We start from the raw sequence: 23214 nt of genomic DNA, 5'->3' as shown, positions 1-23214 counted from the left end.
AGTACCCACACACTTGTCCCACTGACCCCAGTATGCACCCAAGCAGGGGGTCCCCATGATGCCAGTAGTCACCCCAGAGTCCCAGTGACCCCAGTACTCCCCCTCCACTGCTCCCAGTGACCCCAGTACTGCCCATACTGGCCCTAGTGACCCTGGTACCTACTCAAGAGGAGGTCCCAGTTGCACCAGTACCCCTATACTGCTCCCAGTGACCCCAGTATTCACCCAAGGGGTAGGGTCCCATGATGCCAGTAGTCACCCCAGAGTCCCAGTGACCTTAGTACTCCCCCTCCCACTGCTCCCAGTGACCCCAGTAGTGCCCATAATGGTCCTAGTCACCCCATTACCTACACAAGGGGAGGTCCCAGCCATCCCAGTGCCCCCGTACTGCTCCCAGTGACTCTAGTACCCACCCAAGCAGGGGATCCCCATGATCCCAGTACTCACCCCAGAGTCCCAGTGACCCCAGTAAACCCACACTGCTCCCAGTAATCCCAGTATGCACCTACGTAGGGACGCCCATGACGCCAGTAGTCACCCCATCATCCCAGTGACCCCACTATCCTTCCAAAAGGGGGCTCCCCTGGACCCCAGCAGTCACCCCAGCATCCCAGTGACACCAGTACCCTCCCAAAGGCGGGTCCCCCGGACCCCAGCAGTCACCCCATCATCCCAGTGACACCAGTACCCCTCTAAAGGCAGGTCCCCCGGATCCCAGCAGTCACCCCATCATCCCAGTGACCCCAGTACCCCTCCTAAGGCAGGTCCCCCGGATCCCAGCAGTCACCCCATCATCCCAGTGACCCCAGTACCCTCCCAAAGGGGGTGTCCCCCGGACCCCAGCAGTCACCACATCATCCCAGTGACCCCAGTACCCTCCCAAAGGGGGTGTCCCCCGGACCCCAGCAGTCACCCCATCATCCCAGTGACACCAGTACCCCTCCAAAGGCGGGTCCCCCTGACCCCAGCAGTCACCCCAGCATCCCAGTGACACCAGTACCCCTCCAAAGGCAGGTCCCCCTGACCCCAGCAGTCACCCCAGCATCCCAGTGACACCAGTACCCCTCCAAAGGCGGGTCCCCCTGACCCCAGCAGTCACCCCAGCATCCCAGTGACACCAGTACCCTCCCAAAGGCGGGTCCCCCTGACCCCAGCAGTCACCCCAGCATCCCAGTGACACCAGTACCCCTCCAAAGGCAGGTCCCCCTGACCCCAGCAGTCACCCCAGCATCCCAGTGACACCAGTACCCCTCCAAAGGCAGGTCCCCCTGACCCCAGCAGTCACCCCAGCATCCCAGTGACACCAGTACCCCTCCAAAGGCAGGTCCCCCTGACCCCAGCAGTCACCCCATCATCCCAGTGACCCCAGTACCCTCCCCAAGGGGGGTCCCCCTGACCCCAGCGGTCACCCCATCATCCCAGTGACCCCAGTACCCTCCCCAAGGGGGGTCCCCCGGACCCCAGCAGTCACCCCATCATCCCAGTGACCCCAGTCCCCCCCCTCACTGGTTCCAGCGCCCACCACCAGCAGCTCCGGCGCCCCCCGCGCCCCGAGCATCCTCCCCCGGCGCGGGAGGCGGCGGCCCCGCAGGGGAAGGGGAGGGTTGGGGCGGGCAGGGCCGGGCCCGGCAGGGGGGGAGCAGTGGGCTGGCGGGGCCGGCAGCCCCGCCCCGGCCCGGGCAGTGCCGGCAGCCCCGGGCAGCCCCGGGCAGTCCCGGCATGGCGGAGCGCTCGGCGGCGCCGGCGGAGCTGCCGCTGCGGGCGCGGTTGAGTTTCGCGGCCGGGCACTTCCTGAACGACCTGTGCGCTTCGCTCTGGTTCACGTACCTGCTGCTCTACCTGCACAGCGTGCTGGGCTACGGGCACCGCCTGGCCGGTGGCCTGCTGCTGGCTGGCCAGGTGGCCGACGGGCTCTGCACCCCGCTGCTGGGCTACGAGGCCGATCGCTCCGCCGGCTGCGGCCGCTACGGCCGGAGGAAGTCCTGGCACCTCGCCGGTGGGTGCTGGGGGGGTGCTGGGGAGGGGGGATTTGCTGGGGTGCTCTGGGCTTTGGGGCGGGGAGGGGGGAGGCAGCGCTGGGGGAGCCTTTCTGGGGTGCGCTAGGTGGGGAGGAATGGCCCCGGGGGAGGCTTTGTGGGGCGCAGGAGCAGTGCCAGGGCGCCTTTCTGGGGTGCCCTGGGAGGGGACAGGAGCAAGGGTGCCTTTCTGGGGTGCCCTGAGTGGAGGGAGGTGCCTTTCTGGGGTGCTCTGAGTGGAGAGGTATGGCCCCGGGGGAGGCTTTGTGGGGCGCAGGAGCAGTGCCAGGGCACCTTTCTGGGGTGCCCTAGAAGGGGATGGGACCGAGGATGCCTTTCTGGGGTGCTCTGAGTGGAGAGGTATGGCCTCAGGAGAGGCTTTGTGGGGTGCAGGAGCAGTCCCGGGGTACCTTTCTGGGGTGCCCTGGGAGGGGACAGGACCAAGGGTGCCTTTCTGGGGTACTCTGAGTGGAGAGGAATGGCCCCAGGGGAGGCTTTGTGGGGTGCAGGAGCAGTCCCGGGGTACCTTTCTGGGGTGCCCTGGGAGGGGACAGGACCAAGGGTGCCTTTCTGGGGTGCCCTGAGTGAAGGGAGGTGCCTTTCTGGGGTGCTCTGAGTGGAGAGGAATGGCCCTGGAGGAGGCTTTGTGGGGCGCAGGAGCAGTGCCAGGGCGCCTTTCTGGGGTGCCCTGAGTGGAGGGAGGTGCCTTTCTGGGGTGCCGTGAGTGGAGAGGTATGGCCCCAGGAGAGGCTTTGTGGGGTGCAGGAGCAGTCCCGGGGTACCTTTCTGGGGTGCCCTGGGAGGGGACAGGACCAAGGGTGCCTTTCTGGGGTGCTCTGAGTGGAGAGGAATGACCCCAGGGGAGGCTTTGTGGGGTGCAGGAGCAGTCCCGGGGTACCTTTCTGGGGTGCCCTGGGAGGGGACAGGACCAAGGGTGCCTTTCTGGGGTGCCCTGAGTGGAGAGGTATGGCCCCAGGAGAGGCTTTGTGGGGTGCAGGAGCAGTCCCGGGGTACCTTTCTGGGGTGCCCTGGGAGGGGACAGGACCAAGGGTGCCTTTCTGGGGTGCCGTGAGTGGAGAGGTATGGCCCCAGGAGAGGCTTTGTGGGGTGCAGGAGCAGTCCCGGGGTACCTTTCTGGGGTGCCCTGGGAGGGGACAGGACCAAGGGTGCCTTTCTGGGGTGCTCTGAGTGGAGAGGAATGACCCCAGGGGAGGCTTTGTGGGGTGCAGGAGCAGTGCCAGGGCACCTTTCTGGGGTGCCCTAGAAGGGGATGGGACCGAGGATGCCTTTCTGGGGTGCTCTGAGTGGAGAGGTATGGCCTCAGGAGAGGCTTTGTGGGGTGCAGGAGCAGTCGCGGGGTACCTTTCTGGGGTGCCCTGGGAGGGGACAGGACCAAGGGTGCCTTTCTGGGGTACTCTGAGTGGAGGGAGATGCCTTTCTGGGGTGCTCTGAGTGGAGAGGTATGGCCCCGGGGGAGGCTTTGTGGGGCGCAGGAGCAGTGCCAGGGCGCCTTTCTGGGGTGCCCTGGGAGGGGACAGGAGCAAGGGTGCCTTTCTGGGGTGCTCTGAGTGGAGAGGAATGACCCCAGGGGAGGCTTTGTGGGGTGCAGGAGCAGTGCCAGGGCACCTTTCTGGGGTGCCCTGAGTGGAGGGAGGTGCCTTTCTGGGGTGCCGTGAGTGGAGAGGTATGGCCCCAGGAGAGGCTTTGTGGGGTGCAGGAGCAGTCCCGGGGTACCTTTCTGGGGTGCCCTGGGAGGGGACAGGACCAAGGGTGCCTTTCTGGGGTGCCCTGAGTGAAGGGAGGTGCCTTTCTGGGGTGCTCTGAGTGGAGAGGAATGGCCCTGGAGGAGGCTTTGTGGGGCGCAGGAGCAGTGCCAGGGCACCTTTCTGGGGTGCCCTAGAAGGGGATGGGACCGAGGATGCCTTTCTGGGGTGCTCTGAGTGGAGAGCAATGGCCCCGGGAAAGGCTTTCTGGGGTGCAGGAACAGTCCTGGGCTACCTTTCTGGGGTGCTCTGGGAGGGGACAGGACCAAGGGTGCCTTTCTGGGGTGCCCTGGGTGGGGTCACCTGGGGTGTCTTTCTGGGATGCCCCAAGTGGAGAGGGATGGCCCCAGGGAGGCTTTCTGGGGTGACCTGGGTGAGGGAACTGAGGGTGCCTATCCAGGGTGCCCTGGGTGGAGATGGTAGCCCTAGGGGAGCCTTTCTGGGGTGCAGGATCAGCCCCGGGGTACATTTCTGGGGTGCCCTGGGGGGGGGAGGGGGATGAGACTGAGGGTGCCTTTCTGGGGTGCTCTGAGTGAGGGGGGTCAGCCTCGGGGGTGCCTTTCTGGGGTGGGGGTTCAGCTCTGGGAATGCCCTGGATGTGGGGGGGAACCGGAGTGCTCTGTGTGGAGGGAAACCTCCCTGAAGATGGGTGGCCCTGGGGGAGGCTTTTTGGGGTGGGGGTCAGCCCCAAGGAAGCCTTCCTGGAGGCCCCTGCCTGGAGGGGGGAGCAGCCTCCGTGGCAGCGAGGTGGGGATGGAGAGGGGCAGCCCCAGGGGTGAGCAGAGTTGGGTGCCCTTTATGGAGGGTGAACCCACCCTGGGCAATACCAGGACTGAGGCGGCAGTGCCCTGGGTGTGGGGAGATGGGCCCGGGGTGCCCCGTGTGGAGGGGGGCAGAAAGGCACTGGGGTGCCCCATACGGAGCGGCAGAATCCCCCATGGCAGCGAGGTGGGGACTTGGGTGCCCCATGTGTAGGGGACAGCGGGGTGCTCCAGAACCCCCCAGGCGTGGGTGGCTGAACCCATCCTGCCTGGGCACTGTCCCCACCCCGGTGGCCTGTGCCGCAGCGGCGGGTGCTGCCTGGGCTCCCCGCTGTCCCTCGGGCCGTACCTGCATGGCGGGGGGGCTGCGGGGTGTCCCTGCGTCCCCCTGCCTGGGGGTGACATCGAGTCAGGGTGAGAGCTGTGTGCTTAGCTGTTGATGCTACAGTAAAAATAAGACCGAGAGTAAAATCTGGGCTTTCCCAGGGGCCTGGGGGTTTACCAGGGACTTGCCTGTGGCCAGGCAGCTCCCGGTTGTCCCCGTGGGTGACCCTGGGGTGCAGGGCTGTGTCTGGGCACCCCGTGTGCTGCGTTTGCAGGCAGCGCTTCCCGGGGAGGGCAGCCGGCGCCTGGTGAGTGAGGGCCCCGTGGGGCTGCGGAGGAAGCACCAGCTCGGTGTGAATTATTAACAGGCGTTTTTCTTGCATCGTGCCCTGGGGTCAAAAATTGCAATGAAATCCAAGGGCTGGTGGGGACTCCTGCGTTGGGGTCCCTCTCTGAGGGGACAGTGTGACCTGGAGGAAGGTCCTTGGTGCTGCCCCAGCCCTGCTGAGCTGGCGATGGGGAACGGGGCAGTTAGCGTGAAGAAATGTCCAGCGACAGCCAGAGATAAGGACCCTCGATGCTTCCTCCTGCTAACGGCACGGTAACGCCCGAGTGTCAGCTCGCCCGGAGTGGACCAGTGTGGAGAGAGGACGGTTGTAGTGTGGGTGCTCTTATCTTGATCCCAAATTTATCTTGGCCAACCACTTCATGCAACCGAATGATAGCCTGATACGGTGGCTGATCTCCCCGGGCTTTTGCTTGGCGAGTCAGGGAGGGTGTTGGCAAGGCCCAGCTTCTCCCCCTGCCTCGGTGTCAGCTAGCTCTGCGCCCTAGATTTAGGGAAGTGGCTGGAGCTCTGCTTGCCCCGCTCCCCAGGCGCGGCCGCCCCAGCTGGGTGCTGCCTGGCGTGCACCGAAGGGGAAGTCCTGAATCACGGCTTGCACAGGGGCTGCGCTGCCTGCGGCGGGGGGGCAGAGCGCCCTGCCCGGCCCTGCCTGCTCCGGCAGCACGGCTGGAGCCTGCGTTTCCCTGGCCGGAGCGTGGGTTGTTCCTAGAAGGTGGGGGCCACCCCGCCACCTCCCTTGGGTGACCACAGCGTGGCTGAGAGGGGCCAGCAAGCCCGATGGAACCGGCTGTGCCGGTGCCACACTCGGTCACGCTGTGGTGAGATGCTTCGCGTGGGAGCGAGGTGGCTCATCTGGTGGCAACCCATGCTCAGATCAGAGGAAACCGCAGCCTCGGGCCCGGGGGGAGGTACCACGAGTTGCTTTTGGTGGCATCTCCCCGCCACGGCGCTGGGCTCCCAGTGCCGGCGGTCCTGTGTGGCTCACCCTGCATGCTCCTCGCCGGCTTTGTTGGGGGGCAGCTTCCTGCCACAATGGGCTGGAAAGGATGAGCGGCTCTTTTGCTGCCTGTCTGAGCCAGTCTGGCAGTGCTGTCTCAAATTCCCTGCCCGGGGCGCCTGTGCTGCACAGCTTGGCATTCCCGTGATCCTGGATCCTGCCCCGCAGGGCTGGCAGATGGGAGCCTGGACCTCTGCTACCTGCTCGGGAGTGCCACAGGGATGGGCAGGGTGGTCTTGGGGGGGTCCCACAGCCCCGCCTGGGAGAGTGGGGGGTCCCCAGGGCCCCTCTGGCTCACAGTGAAGCCGTGTTCGCTTGGGCAGGCCCAGGGATACGCGGGTGTCAGGATGCAGCTCCCAGCCCCGTGCCAGAGGAGCACGGCTCTGTGGTGGTGGCCCCGGTGGCGTGTCAGGGGCTATGAGGAGGAGGGAGTGACAGGGGTCTCCTGCATGTGTGATGGTGGCGATGGCTCGTGGGTGGGCAGCTCCTGCCCCAGCGGTCCCCGGGGGGTGCAGGCAAGTCCCTCGCAGCCCTTAGGGGTCTGCAGAGCCTGATCCTGTGGGGCCCTGGGACTGGGGAGGGGGCAGAGCCTCCCCGATTCTCCAGACGGGGCTCAGTTAAAACCAACAGCCTTGTAACAGGGAACAAAGGAGGTCTGGTCTGGTTTGAACCTTCTTGGACCCTTCCGAGAAGCCCAGTGGCTTGTCTGGGGCAGAGACACTGGGGTGTGCCCGACTCCCCGTCCTTCAGCGAGCTCTGGGAGCACCAGAGCCGGCTGCAGGCTGGTGCAGGGCAGCACCCTGCTGGGGTCCCTGCTCAGGATGGATCTCAGCTGGGCTGGGATTGTTGCTGCCTGCCCTCAGCACAGGGAGAACTGCTTTGCCCCGACCCTGTGGCAGCGGGGGTGGCTGTGCCACATGGAGATGAGGAGGAGGAGGAATTGCTGTTCATGGGCGAGAGGAGGAGGATCTTGCAAAGTCCCCTGGAGATGGGACCCTGGGGACCCGGCAAAGTGGCTGCAGGTTCCCCTCAGCTGTAGGAACAAGTTCCTGTGGCTCTTCAGCAGCGTCCAGTGAAGCTGGGGACGCGCAGGACAGAGCACGTGGGCACGTGGTCGTCTCCGCGTCGGTGCCTGGGCGTCGGGAGCCGTGGTGCAGCTCAGCAGATTTTATCCATAACCTCGTGAACGGGGAGGGAGAAGCCAGCCTGTCCCTGCCTGCTCCACGCAGGCGTCCCCACGCTGTCACGCTGCGGCAGAGGGAGGAGCCCGGCCCTGCTGCCCTGACTCAGCCGGGACCTTCCCACTGCTCCGAGCCTGGCGTGGGGGGCAGATCTGCTCCTGTCCCCCACATCATGCTGGGGGTGTCCCTGGCCTTCACTCTGCAGGTGACTTCTGCAGGCATGGAGGGAGCGTGGCTCCCTCTGCTCGCCCCGTGGGAGAAGGGACAAGGGGACAGATGGGCTGACCTTGTGCCCGGGGGACAGCCCGGAGCCGTCCTGGCTCTCGGGGTGCCTTATCACCCCCGGGCAGGTGGTGGGGCGGTGCGTGTCCTTGGGGCTGGTTATCTGCACGCTGGGGATGGGGAGAGGGGACCTTGGTGGCTGTGTGTTGTGACGGCGTGAGGGTCTGTCCTCGGGGGTTTTGAGGGGGACAGAGCCGGTGCGAGATGGTGCTATGCTTTGTAGGGGGGAACCTGACTAGGGGAAGGTCTGCTGACAAGCGTCTGTCTGTCTGTCTCTCTGCTGGGTGCAAGAGCGAAGGACATCACCCTGCACGGGATGGGGTGAGGGGCGGTCTGGGGCTCCATGTGTCTCATCTGGCTCGGGGAAGGGGCCCACCTGCCTCCTCAGCCCTGTGGGGCAGGACCTGTCCTAGCAGAGGTCTGACTCTGTCTGTCTGTCTGTGCCTGAGCCAGCTGGGGCCGTTGGGGTGCCGGGGAATCAGGGCTTGCAGCCTCTCACTGCTCCGCTCTCTTCCCAGGCACCACCTGCGTCCTCGTGTCCTTCCCCTTCATCTTCAACCCCTGCCTGGGTTGCAAGGACAACACGCCACAGTGGGCAGCCTTCATCTACTACCTCCCCTTCATCATCATCTTCCAATTTGGCTGGGCAGCCACACAGATCTCCCACCTGTCTCTCATCCCCGAGCTGGTGACCAGTGACCACGAGAAGGTGGAGCTCACAGCTTTCAGGTGAGCACGGCCAGACCTGGGCGTCCCCTGAACCTGGGGGAGCAATGCTGCCTGCGCCGGGTCCCATCGCCTGTGTGACGGGAGGTCCCCTGGGTGCCACGGGCCTGCCGTGGCACACTTGAGCCCTCGGTACGGCAGGACCAGGACTGGGCTGTGTGGGTGTCCTGCAGGATGTCTCCAAGTGACACTGGTCTTCTGGGTTGGTGGCCCAAACCTTTGGTGCCAGGAGGGAATGTCTTGATGCTGAGGATGCTGGTGACACAGCCCAGAGGACACTTCCCTGAGCTGGGGGTGATTCTCCTTCAGGACTGGAGGGTCTGGAGAGCTGCCAGTCAGAGAGGGACCTGGGGGGTTGATTGCCAGCTGGCTTAACAGGAGCCAGCAGTGTGCCCAGGTGGCCAAGAAGGCCAATGGCATCCTGGCTTGTATGAGCCATAGCGTGGCCAGCAGGGACAGGGAAGGGATCTGACCCCTGTGCTCGGCACTGGTGAGGCCGCCCCTTGATGAGTGGGTTCAGTTTTGGGCCCCTCACTCCAAAAAGGCCATTGAATGACTCGAGCGTGTCCAGAGAAGGGCAACGGAGCTGGTGCAGGGTCTGGAGCACAGGTCTGATGGGGAGCGGCTGAGGGAACTGGGGGGTTTAGTCTGGAGAAGAGGAGGCTGAGGGGAGACCTCCTGGCCCTCTACAACTCCCTGAAAGGAGGGTGCAGAGAGGGGGATGAGTCTCTTGAGCCAAGGAACCAGCGGCAGGACAAGAGGGAATGGCCTCAAGCTGCACCAGGGCAGGGTCAGACTGGCTCTTAGGAAGGATTTCTTTGCAGAAGGGGTTGTTGGGCGTTGGAATGGGCTGCCCAGGGCAGGGGGGGAGTCCCCATCCCTGGAGGGGTTGAAGAGTCGGGTTGACCCAGCGCTGAGGGATCTGGTGGAGTTGGGAACGGTCAGGGTGAGGTTCATGGTGGGGCTGGAGGAGCTTCAAGGGCTTTTCTAACCTCAGTGATTCTGTGGTGATGCTCACAGGGGAGGAACAACCCCCCCTGGATGCCCCTGGGCTGGGCACGGCCCTGCGTGGGCTCTCCCCTAGGTAAGGACAGCGCAGGGCCGGGCTGGGCAGTGTGTGCAGCTCGGTGTGCGGAGCCCAGCTCGGTGCTGCTTATCTGGCAGAATCAGGCTGCGGGAAGGAGTGTTTATCAGATGGAGCACGGCTTGGTTATCTGCCCCGGTGGGAGGAAGTTCCCCTTCCGGCAGGCGAGCAGGGCCTGCAGCACAGCCAGGCAGGGAGGATGTGGGGCAGTGTTGGGGTAACCCTGGGGCCAAGCGGTCTGGCTCTGGGGGCACCGGGTCAGGCAGCTCCTTGGGGCAGAGGTGTGCTGTGACTGGAGGGTGGACAGGCTGACTCGCAGGGATCTTGGTTTCCTCCCAGTCATGCGCTGAGGCTTGGATTGGGCATGCTGAGAGGTGCACCGGGAAGGCTGATGCCTGGCCAGATGCTGTTTGCTCTTGGAGGTGTCACCTCGGGAGCGACACTGGGGTGCAAAGCTGGCTGTAGCATGCCTGGCTTGGTGGGCAGCCTTGGGTCGAGGTGTCCTGCGGTGGCTGGAGCTGTGCTCGTCCCTCTGCCCCACCCTGAGGTGCTCTCTCCCCTCAGGTATGCCTTTACTGTCATGGCCAATATCACTGTGTATGGCCTGGCCTGGCTCCTGCTGAACTTCCAGGTGGACCAGCCTGACCACACAGAGCACCTGGGCATCCAGGATGTCCCTATATTTCGGGTAAGTCAGTCCCTGGGGTTCTCTCTTCCCTGGGTGGGACACAGGTCAACTGGGGAGGTACCAGAGGGAGTGAAATAGCAGTGCCCTGAAACCTCACCTACCGCACTGGGCAGGGGCCGTACCGAGCTCTCCCTGGGTTTTTGGGAACCCCTCTTTACCCACCAGGCTGGGGGGTGGATGATGGGCAGGCAAAGGGCACCCCCTGCTATTCTCACACCTTCTACCTCACCCAGAACCTGTCCCTCATTGTGGTGGGGCTGGGGGCCGTGTTCTCCTTCATCTTCCACCTGGGCACCAAAGAGAAGCCATACCCGCCGGGCTCGTTGCCCCAGCTGGAGGAGGGCACGCCTCTGCTGCAGAAGGAGCCTACGAGCCACCCACACCCGCTGCTGATCTGGAAGGACTGGCTGCTGGAGCCTGCCTTCTACCAGGTACAGCTGTGGGCAGCACTGGTGGGGCCGCTCCCGGGCTGCCGCCCTGTCTGGGTGCTGCGGGCAGCGGGACGTGCCCATGGTGCGGGTGAGGATGGAGAGATGGGCTGTACTGGGCACCTGTCTACCATGTCGGAGGGGCTGTCCCCTTCTCAGTGGGCATCTGTGCTATGACAGGGTGGGTCATGGAAGGTACCTTCCAAGCCTTCCCTACCTCCGGTTTGCACGGGCTGAGCAGTGCTGCCCTGTCTCTGTCCCCTCACAGGTCGCGGTGCTGTACATGTCCACCCGGCTCATCGTCAACCTGTCCCAGACCTACATCACCATGTACCTGACCAACTCGCTGCTGCTGCCCAAGGTGGGCGCAGGGCAGGTCCCTACCTGCGTGTCGGGGTCACATGGCCAGGGGTCCTGTGCTGATGGTCCAGAGCTCATCTTCTCCCTGACCTCATCTCTTGCAGAAATACATCGCTACCATCCCCCTGGTGATGTACATCAGTGGCTTCCTCTCCTCCTTCCTCATGAAGCCCATAAATAAGTGGATAGGTCGAAATGTGAGTCCTGGGGGCCTAGTGGGGTTTGAGTTAGACCCAAGGAGAGGCTCAGGGGCCAGATCCTGACCGCACAGGCGAGCAGAGCACTCAGCACACCCGAGCCTGGCTGGAGAGCAGGGACCCCTCATGCATCCTCTGCAGCAGCGTGGGTCCCACGGGAACAGTGCGGGTGGTGGGCAGGGTGATGGGCATGGGGCTGAGGCTGGGGCTGGGGAAAGCGATGCTGGTCCAGAGTCAGCCTGTCCTGTGCAGCCCTGACCGAGCTGGGAGAGTCTCATGGTGCAGAGAGGGGTGGTTTGGCTGAGCCACCCTGGGCAGGCATGGGGGTCTCCAGTGCATCCCCCTCCGCACTGCAGCAAGCACCATTTCCCCCAGTAAGCCCCCACCTCTCCGGCCAGCTGGGTGTCCCCGTGCCCTACTCAGGCACCCTGCCTACAGCTCTGCGGGGGGCTTGGCTCTTAGGCTGTGGCCAGTGCTGTAAAACAGCCTGGACCACTGCAAGGCACTTGCTGTTTGGGGGGTCCTCGTTTAAAACCAGCAGGGAGAGAGCCAGGGGCTGTCCCCTGCAGGTCCTGGGCAGCAGCTGACCCCATCCCCTCCCCAGTCGGCTCTGCCTTGCTGGGTGTCAGTCAAGCCAGGGTCTGAGCTCTCTCTTCTCCCTCTGCCTGTCCCCACGCTGGCCTGGAGCAGCTGACCTACTTCGTGGGCATCCTGGTGATCTTGGCCTTTGCCTCCTGGGTGATCCTGGCCAGGCAGATGGGAGGAGAGATCTACGGGGCGGCTGCACTGCTTGGGGCTGGCTCTGCCACCATCCTGGTCACCTCCCTCTCCATGACAGCAGACCTCATCGGCACCAACACGGTACGTCTGCTCCTCCCGGCCACGATGGGCCGGGGCATCTCAGCGGGGCTCGGAGCCTGTGGGCTGCGATGGTCAGTGGTGTGGGATCGGGGGGTATGGAGACCCCTGTGAGGGGGCTCTGCTGGAGGGCTGTGGGCAACCCTGTTCCCTGTGCCCAGGCCCTGCTGTAATATGGGCTCTGCCCATGAGAGGGCACAAGGCTCTCGCTGCCGGCACCAGCCGGGCTGCATGGCTTCCTCTTCCCTCCCAGCACAGCGGGGCGTTTGTCTACGGCGCCATGAGCTTCACGGACAAGATGGCCAACGGCCTGGCTGTGATGGCGATCCAGAACCTGCACCCATGCCCGTAAGCGTCCCTGAGGAGTGGGAACCCTCCCTGTGGCAGCTTCAGCCACACTGCCTGGGGGCCAGACAGCAAATATCTCTGGTTCTGGGCAAGAGACACGGGTGGAAAACAGCTCTGATTTGCCTTAAATCCTTCCTCAACTTCTCTTCTTGCCCTAGACGAGGGCTGCATCTCTGGGAAGCACAAAAGGGCTGGGGACCTCAGTGCTCAGGGTGCTGCCCTCTCTCCTTGCCCGAGACATTTCACTCGTGTCCCAGTGGGAACCAGTCCTGACACCAAGGACGTGGGACTGCTGTCAGCAGCCCCAGGGCACTTGGGCAGCACTGGGCTAGCTGCCGCTCCTGGCCACCAAGCCATGTCCCTGCCCTTTCCCCGCAGGACTGAGCTCTGCTGCCCTGCCTGCATCAGCTTCTACCACTGGGTGATGGTGTCGGTCACCGGAGGCATTGCCATCGCCGCCATCGCCTCTCTGTGCTGCATCATGGTCTGGCCCATCCGTATCCGCTACCGTGAGTGGGGCTGGGGGCACTGGGGGGTGCAGGCATGTGGCTGAGGGCACTGGGAGCCCTGTGTCCTGTGCCAGCCTGGGCTAAATCGAAAGTGTCTTTCCAGATGGCCCCAGAGAAGGCGGCGGGAGCTCTGTCCCAGCCGGAGGTGGCATGGCAGGGCTGGCTGCGGGGACGCCCGCAGCCCTTTCCGTGGGGGGACCCTCATGGTAGGCACACGGGGCAGGGCCACCATCCCGCTTCTGCTGCTCCTGGCCCCAGAGCCGGGGGCTGTGCCTGCTTGCTGTGCCCTCCCGGAGAGCAGGACCCACCCTGCCCAGCCCTGCGATGGCCGTGCTGACCCTGGCACCCCTTGGGTCACACAGACCTAGGGGACTAGGTCACCAAGGGGTGGGGGGGGCTGCTCCGCATGCTGGTAGCCAAATGTGGGGGCAGAGGTTGGGCTTGGGTGCCCTTTGCCAGGCTGCAGACACAGGCACCAGTGCTCAGTGCCAGCTCAGCAGCTGCCTCTCCGCCCTGCTGGGTGCCTCTGTCTTGCTCTGAGGTGGGGGGAGAGGGTGGACCCCCCCGTTCTGCCTTGGGGACGTGCTAGGTAGGGCTTCTTGGGTCAGTGGCAGGAGAGTCCAGAAGGTCCAGGCCAGCGTACGGTGGGTCACCTCAGCACTGCACTAGCTCCTGACCTGTCCCATCTCTCCCGTCCCCGCAGATGCCGTCTGCCTGCAGGGGCTGAGCGGAGCGGGGGCCTCCTACGGTGAGACAGAGAGCGTGGAGGGAAGGAGCCCGAGTGGCACCGTCAACTGAGCGGCGCCCGTGTCCACAGCCACGGCGACGTCCACGCTGCTGCTCCCCGCCCGGAGGGACCCGCGGCAGGGGCTGGCGCTGGGGGCGCGGGGCTCGGGGCAGGGGTCGGCTCCCTGCCCTGTCTCCCTGTCACCTTGCACTGGACTCGTGTCCCACGCACACTCCCCCCTCCCCGTGCCCTGCCCGGGGACTCATGAAGGATGTCACCCTGCGCTTGCACAACTGTAACACTAGAAGCCCTGGGCCGGGCTGTGAAGGTTGGTCCCAGCACGGGGGACGGGTGCCCGGCCCTTGGTTTTAACCTGCTTTTGTAAGGTCAGTATGTACAAACAGCACTTTTTAAAGGAGGAGAAAAAGGAGAAAAAAAAAAAAACAAAACAACAACAAAGCACCTCTAACCGTGGATAAACGCCCCTGGTGTCTTCCCTGGGCCCCTCCCAGCTCGGGCAGGACCCTCAGGGCCGGGGCCCTGCTGCTGGGGTGGGGGATGCCCATGGCTGGGGGGTCAGGAGCAGGGTAGGTGGTTTGGGGCGTGCACAAGGGCTCTTGGGGTTTTAAGCCCACGGTGCTCCCCCTTTCTCCTTTACTCCTCCACGGCGAGGGAGGCCCCGGCCCCGGGGGACGCGGCGATGGGGTCCTGGAGAGGGAGGGAGGGAGGGAGGGAGGGAGGGAGGGAGGCCCACAAGATGGCCGCCCTCAACAACGATGGCGGCTGCGCCCGCAAGCAAAATGGCTGCCGCGCAGCCGCGCTGGAGCCCCATGATTGGTTCCTGTGCGGCTGTCCCGCCTCCCGGGGCAGAGCAGCCAATGGGCGCCCTCTCCGCCGGGCGGGGCGGGGCCGGTGGCAGCCGAGGGGGCCGCACCCCCTCCCCGCCCGCTCCCGCCCCGCAGGCCCGGCCCGCCCGGTGCCGCCGGGCCCTGTCCGAGCGCTGCCGGCACCGGAGGCTGCGGCCGGGCGCTCCCCGCTCCCGCTGCAGTGGGACCGGGGGCCGGGGCGAAGGCCGGGCTGCCGCAGCGCTGCCGCGGGCTCCCCCGCACCCCTGCTGCGTCCCGGGGGCTCCCGGTGCCCCCCGGCCCTGCGGCCGCTGGCGAGAACGTGGCGGGGCCGGGCTGCGGGGGGGGCATCCGTCTGCCGCAAGCGCTTCGCTGGGGGGACATGAGGCGCCGGGTCCCTCGGGAGCGGGCGGGGACGGCCGCGTGGCCGTGAGTCACCCGGCGTCACCCCGGGACACGGGGCCGGGACACCGCGGCCAGGCACGTGCTGCCGCCGGCGCCTGCCCGGGCCTGGGGCGGAGGGACGAGGCCACCCCAACCTCGCGGGCCGGGGCGGGGGGACGAGGGTGGCTGCGGGGCCTTGTCACAGCCCCGCAGTGCTCCGCTCGCCCGGGGGGGCTCGGGCCGGGGGCAGCGCTGGCACCCAGCGGCGGCTCCAGCAGCGCCTCGGCCCCGCCGCTGGGGGGTCCCGGTACCGCCCCACGGCCCCCTGAGCCCCCGCTGGGGGGAGACCGGCTGTGTGGGCACACGTGTGCCCGTGGGGGTGTCCCCGTGTGTGGCCATGTCTGTGCCCACGTGTGTGCCCACATCTGTGTCCGTATCTGTGACCACTTGGGGTCCACGTCTGTGTCCGTGTGTGTGTCTGTGCCCACATCTGTGTCCGTGTCTGTACCCGCATGTGTGCCCATGTATGTGTCCATGTCTGTGCCCTCATGTGTGTCCACATCTGTGTCCATGTCTGTGCCCCCACGTGTGCCCCGCATGTGGCGTGTCAGCACACACGCCCTGGGGCCGGCGTGCGCTGCAGGTGTGCGAGAACCAGCCTGCTCACGTGTGAGGCGCACATGGGCAGTGTGTGTGTGTGTGTGTGTGTGTGCGCGCGCACCCCTGACGCACACGCATGTGGATGATGGTGCAGCCGGGTGGGTCTCCGCGTGCTGGGCACGTGGTCGGGGGGCGCGCAGGTGTGGGGCAGGGCCAGGGCTGCCACGGAGCCCTGGGGTGAGTGGTTGGGGGTGGGCGGGGGTCCATGTGGGAACAGGCAGTGGGTGAGTGGGTGTGAACCGGGGGGTTGTGTGGAGAAGTGCAGCTGGTGACACCCCGTGTGTGCCCGGAGTGCGGGGGGGGATGGAACTGGGGTACAGGGGGGAAGGACCTGGGGCCTGGGGAGGGATGGAGCTGGATCCCGGGGGGGATGGAGGTGGGTCCTGGGGGGGATGGAGCTGGGTACAAGGGGGAAAGGAGCTGGATCCTTGGGGGGATGCAGCTGGGTCCTGGGGGGGGGGACAGAGCTGGGGTACAGGGGCTGAAGGAGCTGGATCCCTGGGGGGGGGGACAGAGCTGGGGTACATGGGGGAAGGACCTGGGTCTGGGGGGGGGATGGAGCTGGGTCGTAGGGGGATGGAGCTGGGGTGCAGGACAGGGTGGAGCTGGATCCCTGGCGGGGACAGAGCTGGGGTACAGGGTGGGGAAAGGACCTGGGTCCTGGGGGGGACGGAGCTGGGGTACAGAGGGAAAGGAGCTGGATGCTGGAGGAGATGGAGCTGGGGAGCGGGGCAGGACGGAGCTGGGGTGAAGGGCAGGATGGAGCTGGGGAGTGGGGCAGGATGGAGCTGGGGAGCGGGACAGGATGGAGCTGGGGAGCGGGACAGGATGGAGCTGGGGAGCGGGGCAGGATGGAGCTGGGGAGCGGGACAGAATGGAGCTGGGGTGAAGGGCAGGATGGAGCTGGGGAGTGGGGCAGGATGGAGCTGGGGAGTGGGGCAGGATGGAGCTGGGGAGCGGGACAGAATGGAGCTGGGGTGAAGGGCAGGATGGAGCTGGGGAGTGGGGCAGGATGGAGCTGGATCCCTGGGGGCGATGGAGGTGGGTCCTGGGGGTCGGTGCGGGGGCTGCAGCCCCCCACGCGTTGCCGGGCTGCACACGGGGTTCCGGCGGGTGCCCGCAGGCAGCGGGGCTGAGCGAACGGCGTTATCAGCCCCGGCCCCGGGAGCGAGGGCGGAGCTGGGCCAGGGCGGGGCCTTGGCACAGGCCCCAGCGCCCGCAGGGGGGGCAAAGGCCCTTCCCCGAGTGGCCGCCCGGACCCTCGGCTCTGCTGAGCCCCCCCAGCCTGGGCTCCCCGCTTTCCTCAGCACTCTGCCCACACCTGGAGCTGGGCCTCTGGGGGCCACCTTCTGTCCTGCGGCAGAGCCCCCCGGGGGGGCCAGTGGCCACACTTGCCCTGCAGAACTGCCTGGGGAGGGGGTGGGGGTGAGGGACCTCGCAGGGCTGGATGGGCAGCGGGCACCGGGTGGGCGATGCTGCGGGGTGCCCGTGGGGCGGGGGGGTGTGTTTTGGGGACAGGTGACCCCCCCTCCCACCCCTCCCAAGGGCTGGGGTCACAGGGGTGCCTGCAGCGCATGCCTTCACCCGCTGGGTGCTCGTGTGGGTGCTGCATGGCCCCAGCTCAGGGCAGCACAGGCAGGAGACGCTGCCCAGCGCAGCCACACCGGGGGGTGTTTTTTGCCCCCTCCCCGGTCGGGGTCCTGCAGCACCCCTGCAGAGGATGCCGAGGGCCGTGGGCAGGGACCCCCCCTGGGGTGGGCAGGGCTGGAGCTGCGGGGTGAGGGTGCTTGGTGCCCCGTTCCACCCCCCAGGCCGCCCCACGGGGGCTGCCACTGCCCGGGGACGTGTGGGCTGGTGCCAGCGTCCCCCCCCCGGCTCTGCAGCCCCGGCGAGGGGGGCAGGCGGGTGTGGGGGTCACACGGCTTCCCGCACCCCCCCGGGGGCCGGGGCCGGGCGGATGCCCCTCCACCCCTTCGCAGCCCCCCGGGTGCCCCGGGCTCGGCGCGTTGGGCTCCCCCCAGCCAGCCCCAGGCTGGTATTTGCCCCGACGCCTCCCTGCAAACCTGCTGCGGCCGGTCCCGGCCCCGCCTGCCCGCCCTTCCTCGCCGGGGGGAGGAGGAGGAGGAGGAGGAGGAGGCAGCTGCGGGCCGGGGACAGCTCTGGACGGAGCGTGAGTGGGACCCGAGCGGGGCCGCGGCGCAGCCCGGACGGGGCGGGGGGGCTCGGCTGCCCCCACCGGGACCGCGTGGGGCGGGCAGCAGCTGCCCGCCGGGGGGGCTCCGGTGCCCGCCTGTGGCTCCGCCAGCGGAACCGTCTTCCCGGGGCCAGCCCGGCCGCGCACCCTCGCTCCGAGCGCCGGGAGGGACCCGGGGGCCGTCACCCCCCGCCCGGCGGGGCAGGGTGCGGGCGGGGGCCGGGGGGCTCCTGGCGCGGGGTTTGGGGCCCGGGGAGGCTGCGAAGACGGGGCGGGGGGGGCGGTGCAGCGGTTCCCGGAGCTGATTGTCGTTGTGCCGCTCCCTCCGGGGCAGCCGGCGGGGGGGGACTAACCGCGGCCCCGGGCAGGGCTGTGCCGCTGGGGAAACTGAGTCACGGGGGCAGGCAGGGGTCTGGCAGAGCCACGGGGCCTCCAGCTGCGGAGATGCTGTGACGGGGGGGCTGTGCCCCCCCCGAGAGCCATGGGGAGCACCCTGGGAGCCGCTGAGCAGCCAGACAAGGGGAGCCCCGTGCGCCGGCAGCTGCGGGGGGGTCACAGCCGGCGGCCGTGCGACCACGGGGCGGGAGAAGTGCTCGTGTGACTGGGGTGGGCTTCGCTCTCCTGGTCCCGGCAGGGACTGAGCACTGTCCCCATGTCCCCCCCAAGGGGAGGGACTGGCTGGTAACCCCCCCATGGGAGCTGCTGTGCTGCAGGGACGGGCAGCGTGGGGACCGTCCCCCCTAACCTGCCCCCTCTGCCCCAGCTACGTGTCCAACTCGTCCCTCATGCCGGGAAAGCTGAGGAGGAGCAGAAGGGGGGTGCTGGAGGAGAAGCGGTGGCAGAGCCTGGAGGAGAGGGGCAGCGTGGGCGCGCAGCTGGGGCACCCGGTGCTCACCAGGTGGGTGCTGCACCTCGCTGGGGACGCATCCCCGCAGCCCAGCCCCCGCCCCTCGCCCGTCCGGCGCGGCTGTGCCCCGGGGTGCTCTCGCCCAGGTGACGTGGCACGACACCCGTGTGTGTGCACAGCCGGGGCAGCTCACCCCTGCCTGCTGCTTCCCCCCAGATCCAAAACCTGTGACCCCTCCTTCTGCAAGGAGCCAGAGCAGGTGGCCACGGGCAGGCAGGGACACTCATCCCCGTCGGTGAGTCTCAGGGCACCGGAGGGGGGACCCCCAGCCCCAGCGCCGTGGTCCTGGCGGGATGCTACCTGTGGGGCGGGTGTCGAGGGAGGGCCCGTCCTGGTTTCGTGGCAGAGGTGGTGACAGAGCAGGAGGCTGTGGGGTGCCAGTGGTGCCAGGGCTCTGCCCCAAGCACCGCGCTGTGCTGGCCCCACGCCCCGGCCTCCCCCACAGCTGAGCAAGCGTGTCGCCGGTTACCGCAAAGCCTTCGGGGAGCTGGCCGAGCAGGAAGCGCTGCTGGCCTGCTTCTCCTGCGCCTGGCAGAGAGAGGTACCCTACCACGGCCGCCTCTACATCTCCTCGGGCCACGTCTGCTTCCACTCCAGCCTCCTGCTCAAGGACATTAAGGTGGGGTGGGGATGGGTGTGGGGCCAGCGGCTCTGGCGGGGGGCACAGGCAATAGCTAGGGACATGGTGACACTGCTCGGCCCCTCTGGTGCAGGCGGTGGTGCCCATCGTCTCCATCTCAGCCCTCAAGAAGACCAACACAGCGCTCCTGGTGCCCAACGCACTCAGCATCCGCACAGCGGAGGGGGAGAAGGTGAGAGATCTGGGCAGGCTGGAGCGATGGGCTGAGGCCAACTGGGGGAGTTTCACTAAGGCCAAATGCCGGGTGCTGCCCTTGGGCCACAACAACCCCCAGCAGTGCTACAGGCTTGGGGAGGAGTGGCTGGAGAGCTGCCAGTCAGAGAGGGACCTGGGGGGGGATGATAATGAGCCAGCAGTGTGCCCAGGTGGCCAAGAAGGCCAATGGCATCCTGGCTTGTATCAGCCATAGCGTGGCCAGGAGGGACGGGGAAGGGATCTGACCCCTGTGCTCGGCACTGGTGAGGCCACCCCTCGATGAGTGGATTCAGTTTTGGGCCCCTCACTCCAAAAAGGCCATTGAATGACTCGAGCGTGTCCAGAGAAGGGCAACGGAGCTGGTGCAGGGTCTGGAGCACATGTTGTGCGAGGAGCGGCTGAGGGAACTGGGGGGGTTTAGTCTGGAGAAGAGGAGGCTGAGGGGAGACCTCATGGCCCTCTCCAACTCCCTGAAAGGAGGGTGCAGAGAGGGGGATGAGTCTCTTGAGCCAAGGAACCAGCGCCAGGACAAGAGGGAATGGCCTCAAGCTGCGCCAGGGCAGGGTCAGACTGGCTCTTAGGAAGGATTTCTTTGCAGAAGGGGCTGTTGGGCGTTGGAATGGGCTGCCCAGGGCAGGGGGGGAGTCCCCATCCCTGGAGGGGTTGAAGAGTCGGGTTGAGCCAGCGCTGAGGGATCTGGTGGAGTTGGGAACGGTCAGGGTGAGGTTCATGGTGGGGCTGGAGGAGCTTCAAGGGCTTTTCCAACTGAGATGATTCTGTGATTCTGTGAGTGGGGACAGGGACGGTGCTGGGGGGCAGCTCAGCCCGGAGATATGTCGGGTGTCCTGGTCCCAGCAGCTGACAGGCTCTGGGCCGTGACCAGGGGAGCAGCTCTGGCACAAACCCTTTTCCTGCTCCCCGGCAGTTTCTCTTCGTGTCACTGCGCCGGCGGGAGGCCACATACCAGCTCCTGAAGTCGGTCTGCAAACACCTGCAGGTATGTGCTGGGCCAGGCTGGGGGCCAAGCACGTGGAGGTTCTGTACCCCCCATTGCAGAGCCATGGGGGTGGCCCGGTACCCCCGGCACCACCCTTCATCTGTCCTTGTCCAGGACAACAGCTGGAGCCCTTCAGCCTCTCTGAGCAATGAGGAAATCCTCGGGAAGCCTCTGGTAAGCCTGGGAAATGGCTGGCAGGAGGATTTTGGCAGAGGGAGGCGCAGCCCCAGGGCCCTGGGCTGGGCTGGGGATGGGTGTGGTGGCAGCAGCCCACCCTGCATGGGCGCCTGCTCCCTCAGAAGGCTTTTGGGGGGAAACGTGGAGTAGAAAAGCTCCAGCCCAGGGCAGCACAGACTCCAGGACCCTCAGGACTCCCCCCTTGGGGCTGGCATGAGGACCGTTGGGTGCCACCTGTGTCCCCATGGCTGTGGGGCAGGTGCCTTGGGGACATGCACCATGACCAGGGCTTGTCCTCTTTCAGACCTCAAGCCAGTCAGACCTGGAGCAGAGCACCCTGGATCCCGACAGCCTCCAGGAGCTGCCAGGTGAGTGGCCGCACCGCAGCACGCGCCCCCTCGCACACTCACAGCCCCACTTGTGCAAGCGCGCGTGTCCTCACCCGCGTTCCTGCCCCACTGACGGCGCTCGGCTCTGCTCCCCCTCCCCAGCCACGCGTGGGCCAGGAGGGGCCGTGCAGCCCTTGGCCACCTAAATGGCATCTCCCGCAGCACTGGGGAGCGCAGGGGCAGCTCCTTGGGGCCCAATGTGCCCCGCTGGGTCCCCAGGACCCCCCAGTCCCCTCCCTGGTCCTTGGGCACTGATCAAACATTTCGCTGTTGCGTGCAGATGGGCCAAGCCCGGTGCCAGGGCAAGCGGAGGAGGAAGATGAGGAGGCGGCGGCGGCTCTGAGCAGCGGTGAGCGGGTGCCCATGCAGGCTCTGGGGTGGGTCAGGGGGCCCTGGGGAGGGGGATGCTGCTGGGGTGTGACCCCAGGGCTGTCCTCCGGCACCGGGCCAGGCAGCACTGACACTGCCTCATCCTGGCAGGGGGACCCCACACTGCGCTACGGGCCCAGACCACCGCGCAGCTTCGCCCCCTCAACACCGTCATCCTCATCTACCTGCTGCTGTGAGTCCGGGACCCGCTCGCACCCCTCAGGGCTTTGGGACACCCCCCAGGTCCCCGTCCCCGCTTGCACCCCAGCACAGGCACCTCTCCAGTGTGGCACTGGCAGCCCAGGGTTCCCCCCCCACCCCTTGGGCACCTGCCCCGGCCCAGGGCGAGCGCGTGGGAGCCTGGCCCCAGCGCTGCCCCTGCCCGGCCGTGACCCCCGTGCCTGACACCGGCCTGTCCCCAGGATGGTGGCCCTGCTGCTGTCCTCGGGGTACATTGGTCTGCGCATCGTGGAGCTGGAGCAGCAGCTGGCGGCCCTGGGGGCTTGGCCAGACCTCAGCCTGCAGCACCAGTGAGTGGTGGGGGCCGGGGACCCCTCTGTCCCCAGCATAGCGTGGAACCCCTCACCCTGCCTCCCCCCCCCAGGTACAAGACGACATGAGGCCAGGAAGGACCCAGCCGGCACCAGCCTCGGCGGGGAGGGCGGCTCGGGGGCTGCTCTGAGCCCTCCCTCCATCTCTCAGGGAACAGCTGGCGGGGGCTCTATCACCAAGTGTCTTCCAGCCCCTCCCACAGTGCCTGGGGAGCCCACACAGGCTGTGGGGCGTCATCTTGCTTCCCCCACGTCTCCCCACCCTGAGCAGCAGCAAGAGGAACCCCAGCAGCACCCAGGGGACAAAGAGAAGCGCCCAGGGGCTGGCTGGGGTCAGGCACCCACCCAGCTCCAGCCCCCCCACCACGGGGGTGGCAGACAGAGCGGGGCCCGGTGCCAGGCAAGGCAGGGACAGACTATTTTATAAATAAATAAAGATGCAACCCCCTTTGGGGGCACTTTGGACTGGGGCGGGGCCATGTTGCCCCTTCCCTGAGGACACGTGGCTGCCTTATTCCTTGGGACAAGTGGAGGGAGGCTGTGAGCTCCCCAACCCCAGGCAGGATTTGGGGGTCCGGGGTGGTCAGCACCCAGCAGCACCCTGCCAGGGCAGATACACCAACCAGCCCCCCCACTCTGTCCCCCCTCCACAGGAACAGGCCAGCAGCAGGAGCAGTGGGTGGAGAGCTGGGGGTGTGTGTGTGTGTGTGTGTGTGTGTCCAGGTGGTGTCCCGGGTGTGAAGGTGGGGGGCAGCAGCAGAAAGAGTGTGGGGACAGACCCTGAACTGCCCCCCTCAGCACCCAGACCCTGAACTGCCCCCCTCAGCACCCAGGGGCTCTGGCTGCAGGTGACAAGGGGGAAGGAGAGAGGAAGGGGGTGAGAGGGGGCACAGCTGGGGGCCCCCAGCTCTTACCCTCCTCCTTTCCCTGCCAGAGGAAGGGCCCCAGCATGTGCAGGTCCCAGGTATGTGGGGGGGTGGGACGATGGGGTCCCACCAGGCCACCTCCTGCGGGTGTGGGGTGTAAACTGGGGTGGGGGAGGGGAGCTGGGGAGGGGCACAGCAGGACCTGCACCCTGCAGCAGGGTCTTCCCAGCCTGAAGCCCTTGAACTTGAGCCCATCCTGATCTGGCTTTTCCCCAAGGTGGGGAAATTGAGGCACCACCAGCTCCTTGTCCCACTATTTTCTCCTTCCTGTTCCTGTGTCATCCCTTCCCCCACCCCAGACCCCCCAGCTCAGCTCCATCCCTGGGGGTAGCGGGGATCCCCCTCCCCCTGGTCAGCACGGGCCCACTGCCAGTGGGTGATATTGG

The 23214-nt window shown here is 66.7% G+C and overlaps 2 protein-coding genes across 6 annotated transcripts; both read left to right on the top strand.

The window, feature by feature from the left end:
* Positions 1–1690: 1690 nt before the first annotated feature.
* MFSD12 (major facilitator superfamily domain containing 12) lies at positions 1691–14074 on the top strand. Of its 2 annotated transcripts, XM_074851599.1 has the most exons (11): positions 1691–1996; positions 8188–8398; positions 10044–10167; positions 10401–10598; positions 10864–10956; positions 11060–11152; positions 11843–12013; positions 12264–12358; positions 12737–12867; positions 12971–13073; positions 13571–14074. In XM_074851599.1, coding segments are annotated over exons 1-11 (1497 nt in total). In that variant the 5' UTR covers positions 1691–1719; the 3' UTR covers positions 13572–14074. The 2 variants fall into 2 exon arrangements, with proteins under 2 accessions (XP_074707700.1, XP_074707701.1); XM_074851600.1 differs by lacking the exon at positions 12971–13073.
* Positions 14075–16997: 2923 nt separating this feature from the next.
* LOC141935485 (GRAM domain-containing protein 2A-like) lies at positions 16998–22401 on the top strand. 4 transcript variants are annotated; one of them, XM_074851713.1, is made up of 12 exons: positions 16998–17653; positions 18441–18575; positions 18741–18819; positions 19030–19203; positions 19298–19396; positions 20345–20416; positions 20531–20590; positions 20898–20961; positions 21263–21331; positions 21463–21544; positions 21774–21881; positions 22054–22401. In XM_074851713.1, the coding sequence occupies exons 2-12, from the start codon at positions 18463–18465 to the stop codon at positions 22331–22333; spliced, it is 1200 nt and encodes a 399-aa protein (XP_074707814.1). In that variant the 5' UTR covers positions 16998–17653; positions 18441–18462; the 3' UTR covers positions 22334–22401. The 4 variants fall into 4 exon arrangements, with proteins under 4 accessions (XP_074707814.1, XP_074707813.1, XP_074707815.1 ...); XM_074851712.1 differs by lacking the exon at positions 16998–17653 and having other exon boundaries at positions 17961–18575; XM_074851714.1 differs by lacking the exon at positions 16998–17653 and having other exon boundaries at positions 17961–18575; positions 21956–22175.
* The last annotated feature ends 813 nt before the right edge of the window (positions 22402–23214 follow it).

The sequence above is a fragment of the Strix uralensis genome, chromosome 27 (genome assembly GCF_047716275.1).
Source record: "Strix uralensis isolate ZFMK-TIS-50842 chromosome 27, bStrUra1, whole genome shotgun sequence".
Classification (NCBI taxonomy): domain Eukaryota; kingdom Metazoa; phylum Chordata; class Aves; order Strigiformes; family Strigidae; genus Strix; species Strix uralensis.
Note: the sequence above shows the minus strand (reverse complement) of the source record. Positions and strands in the feature narration are given on the sequence as shown.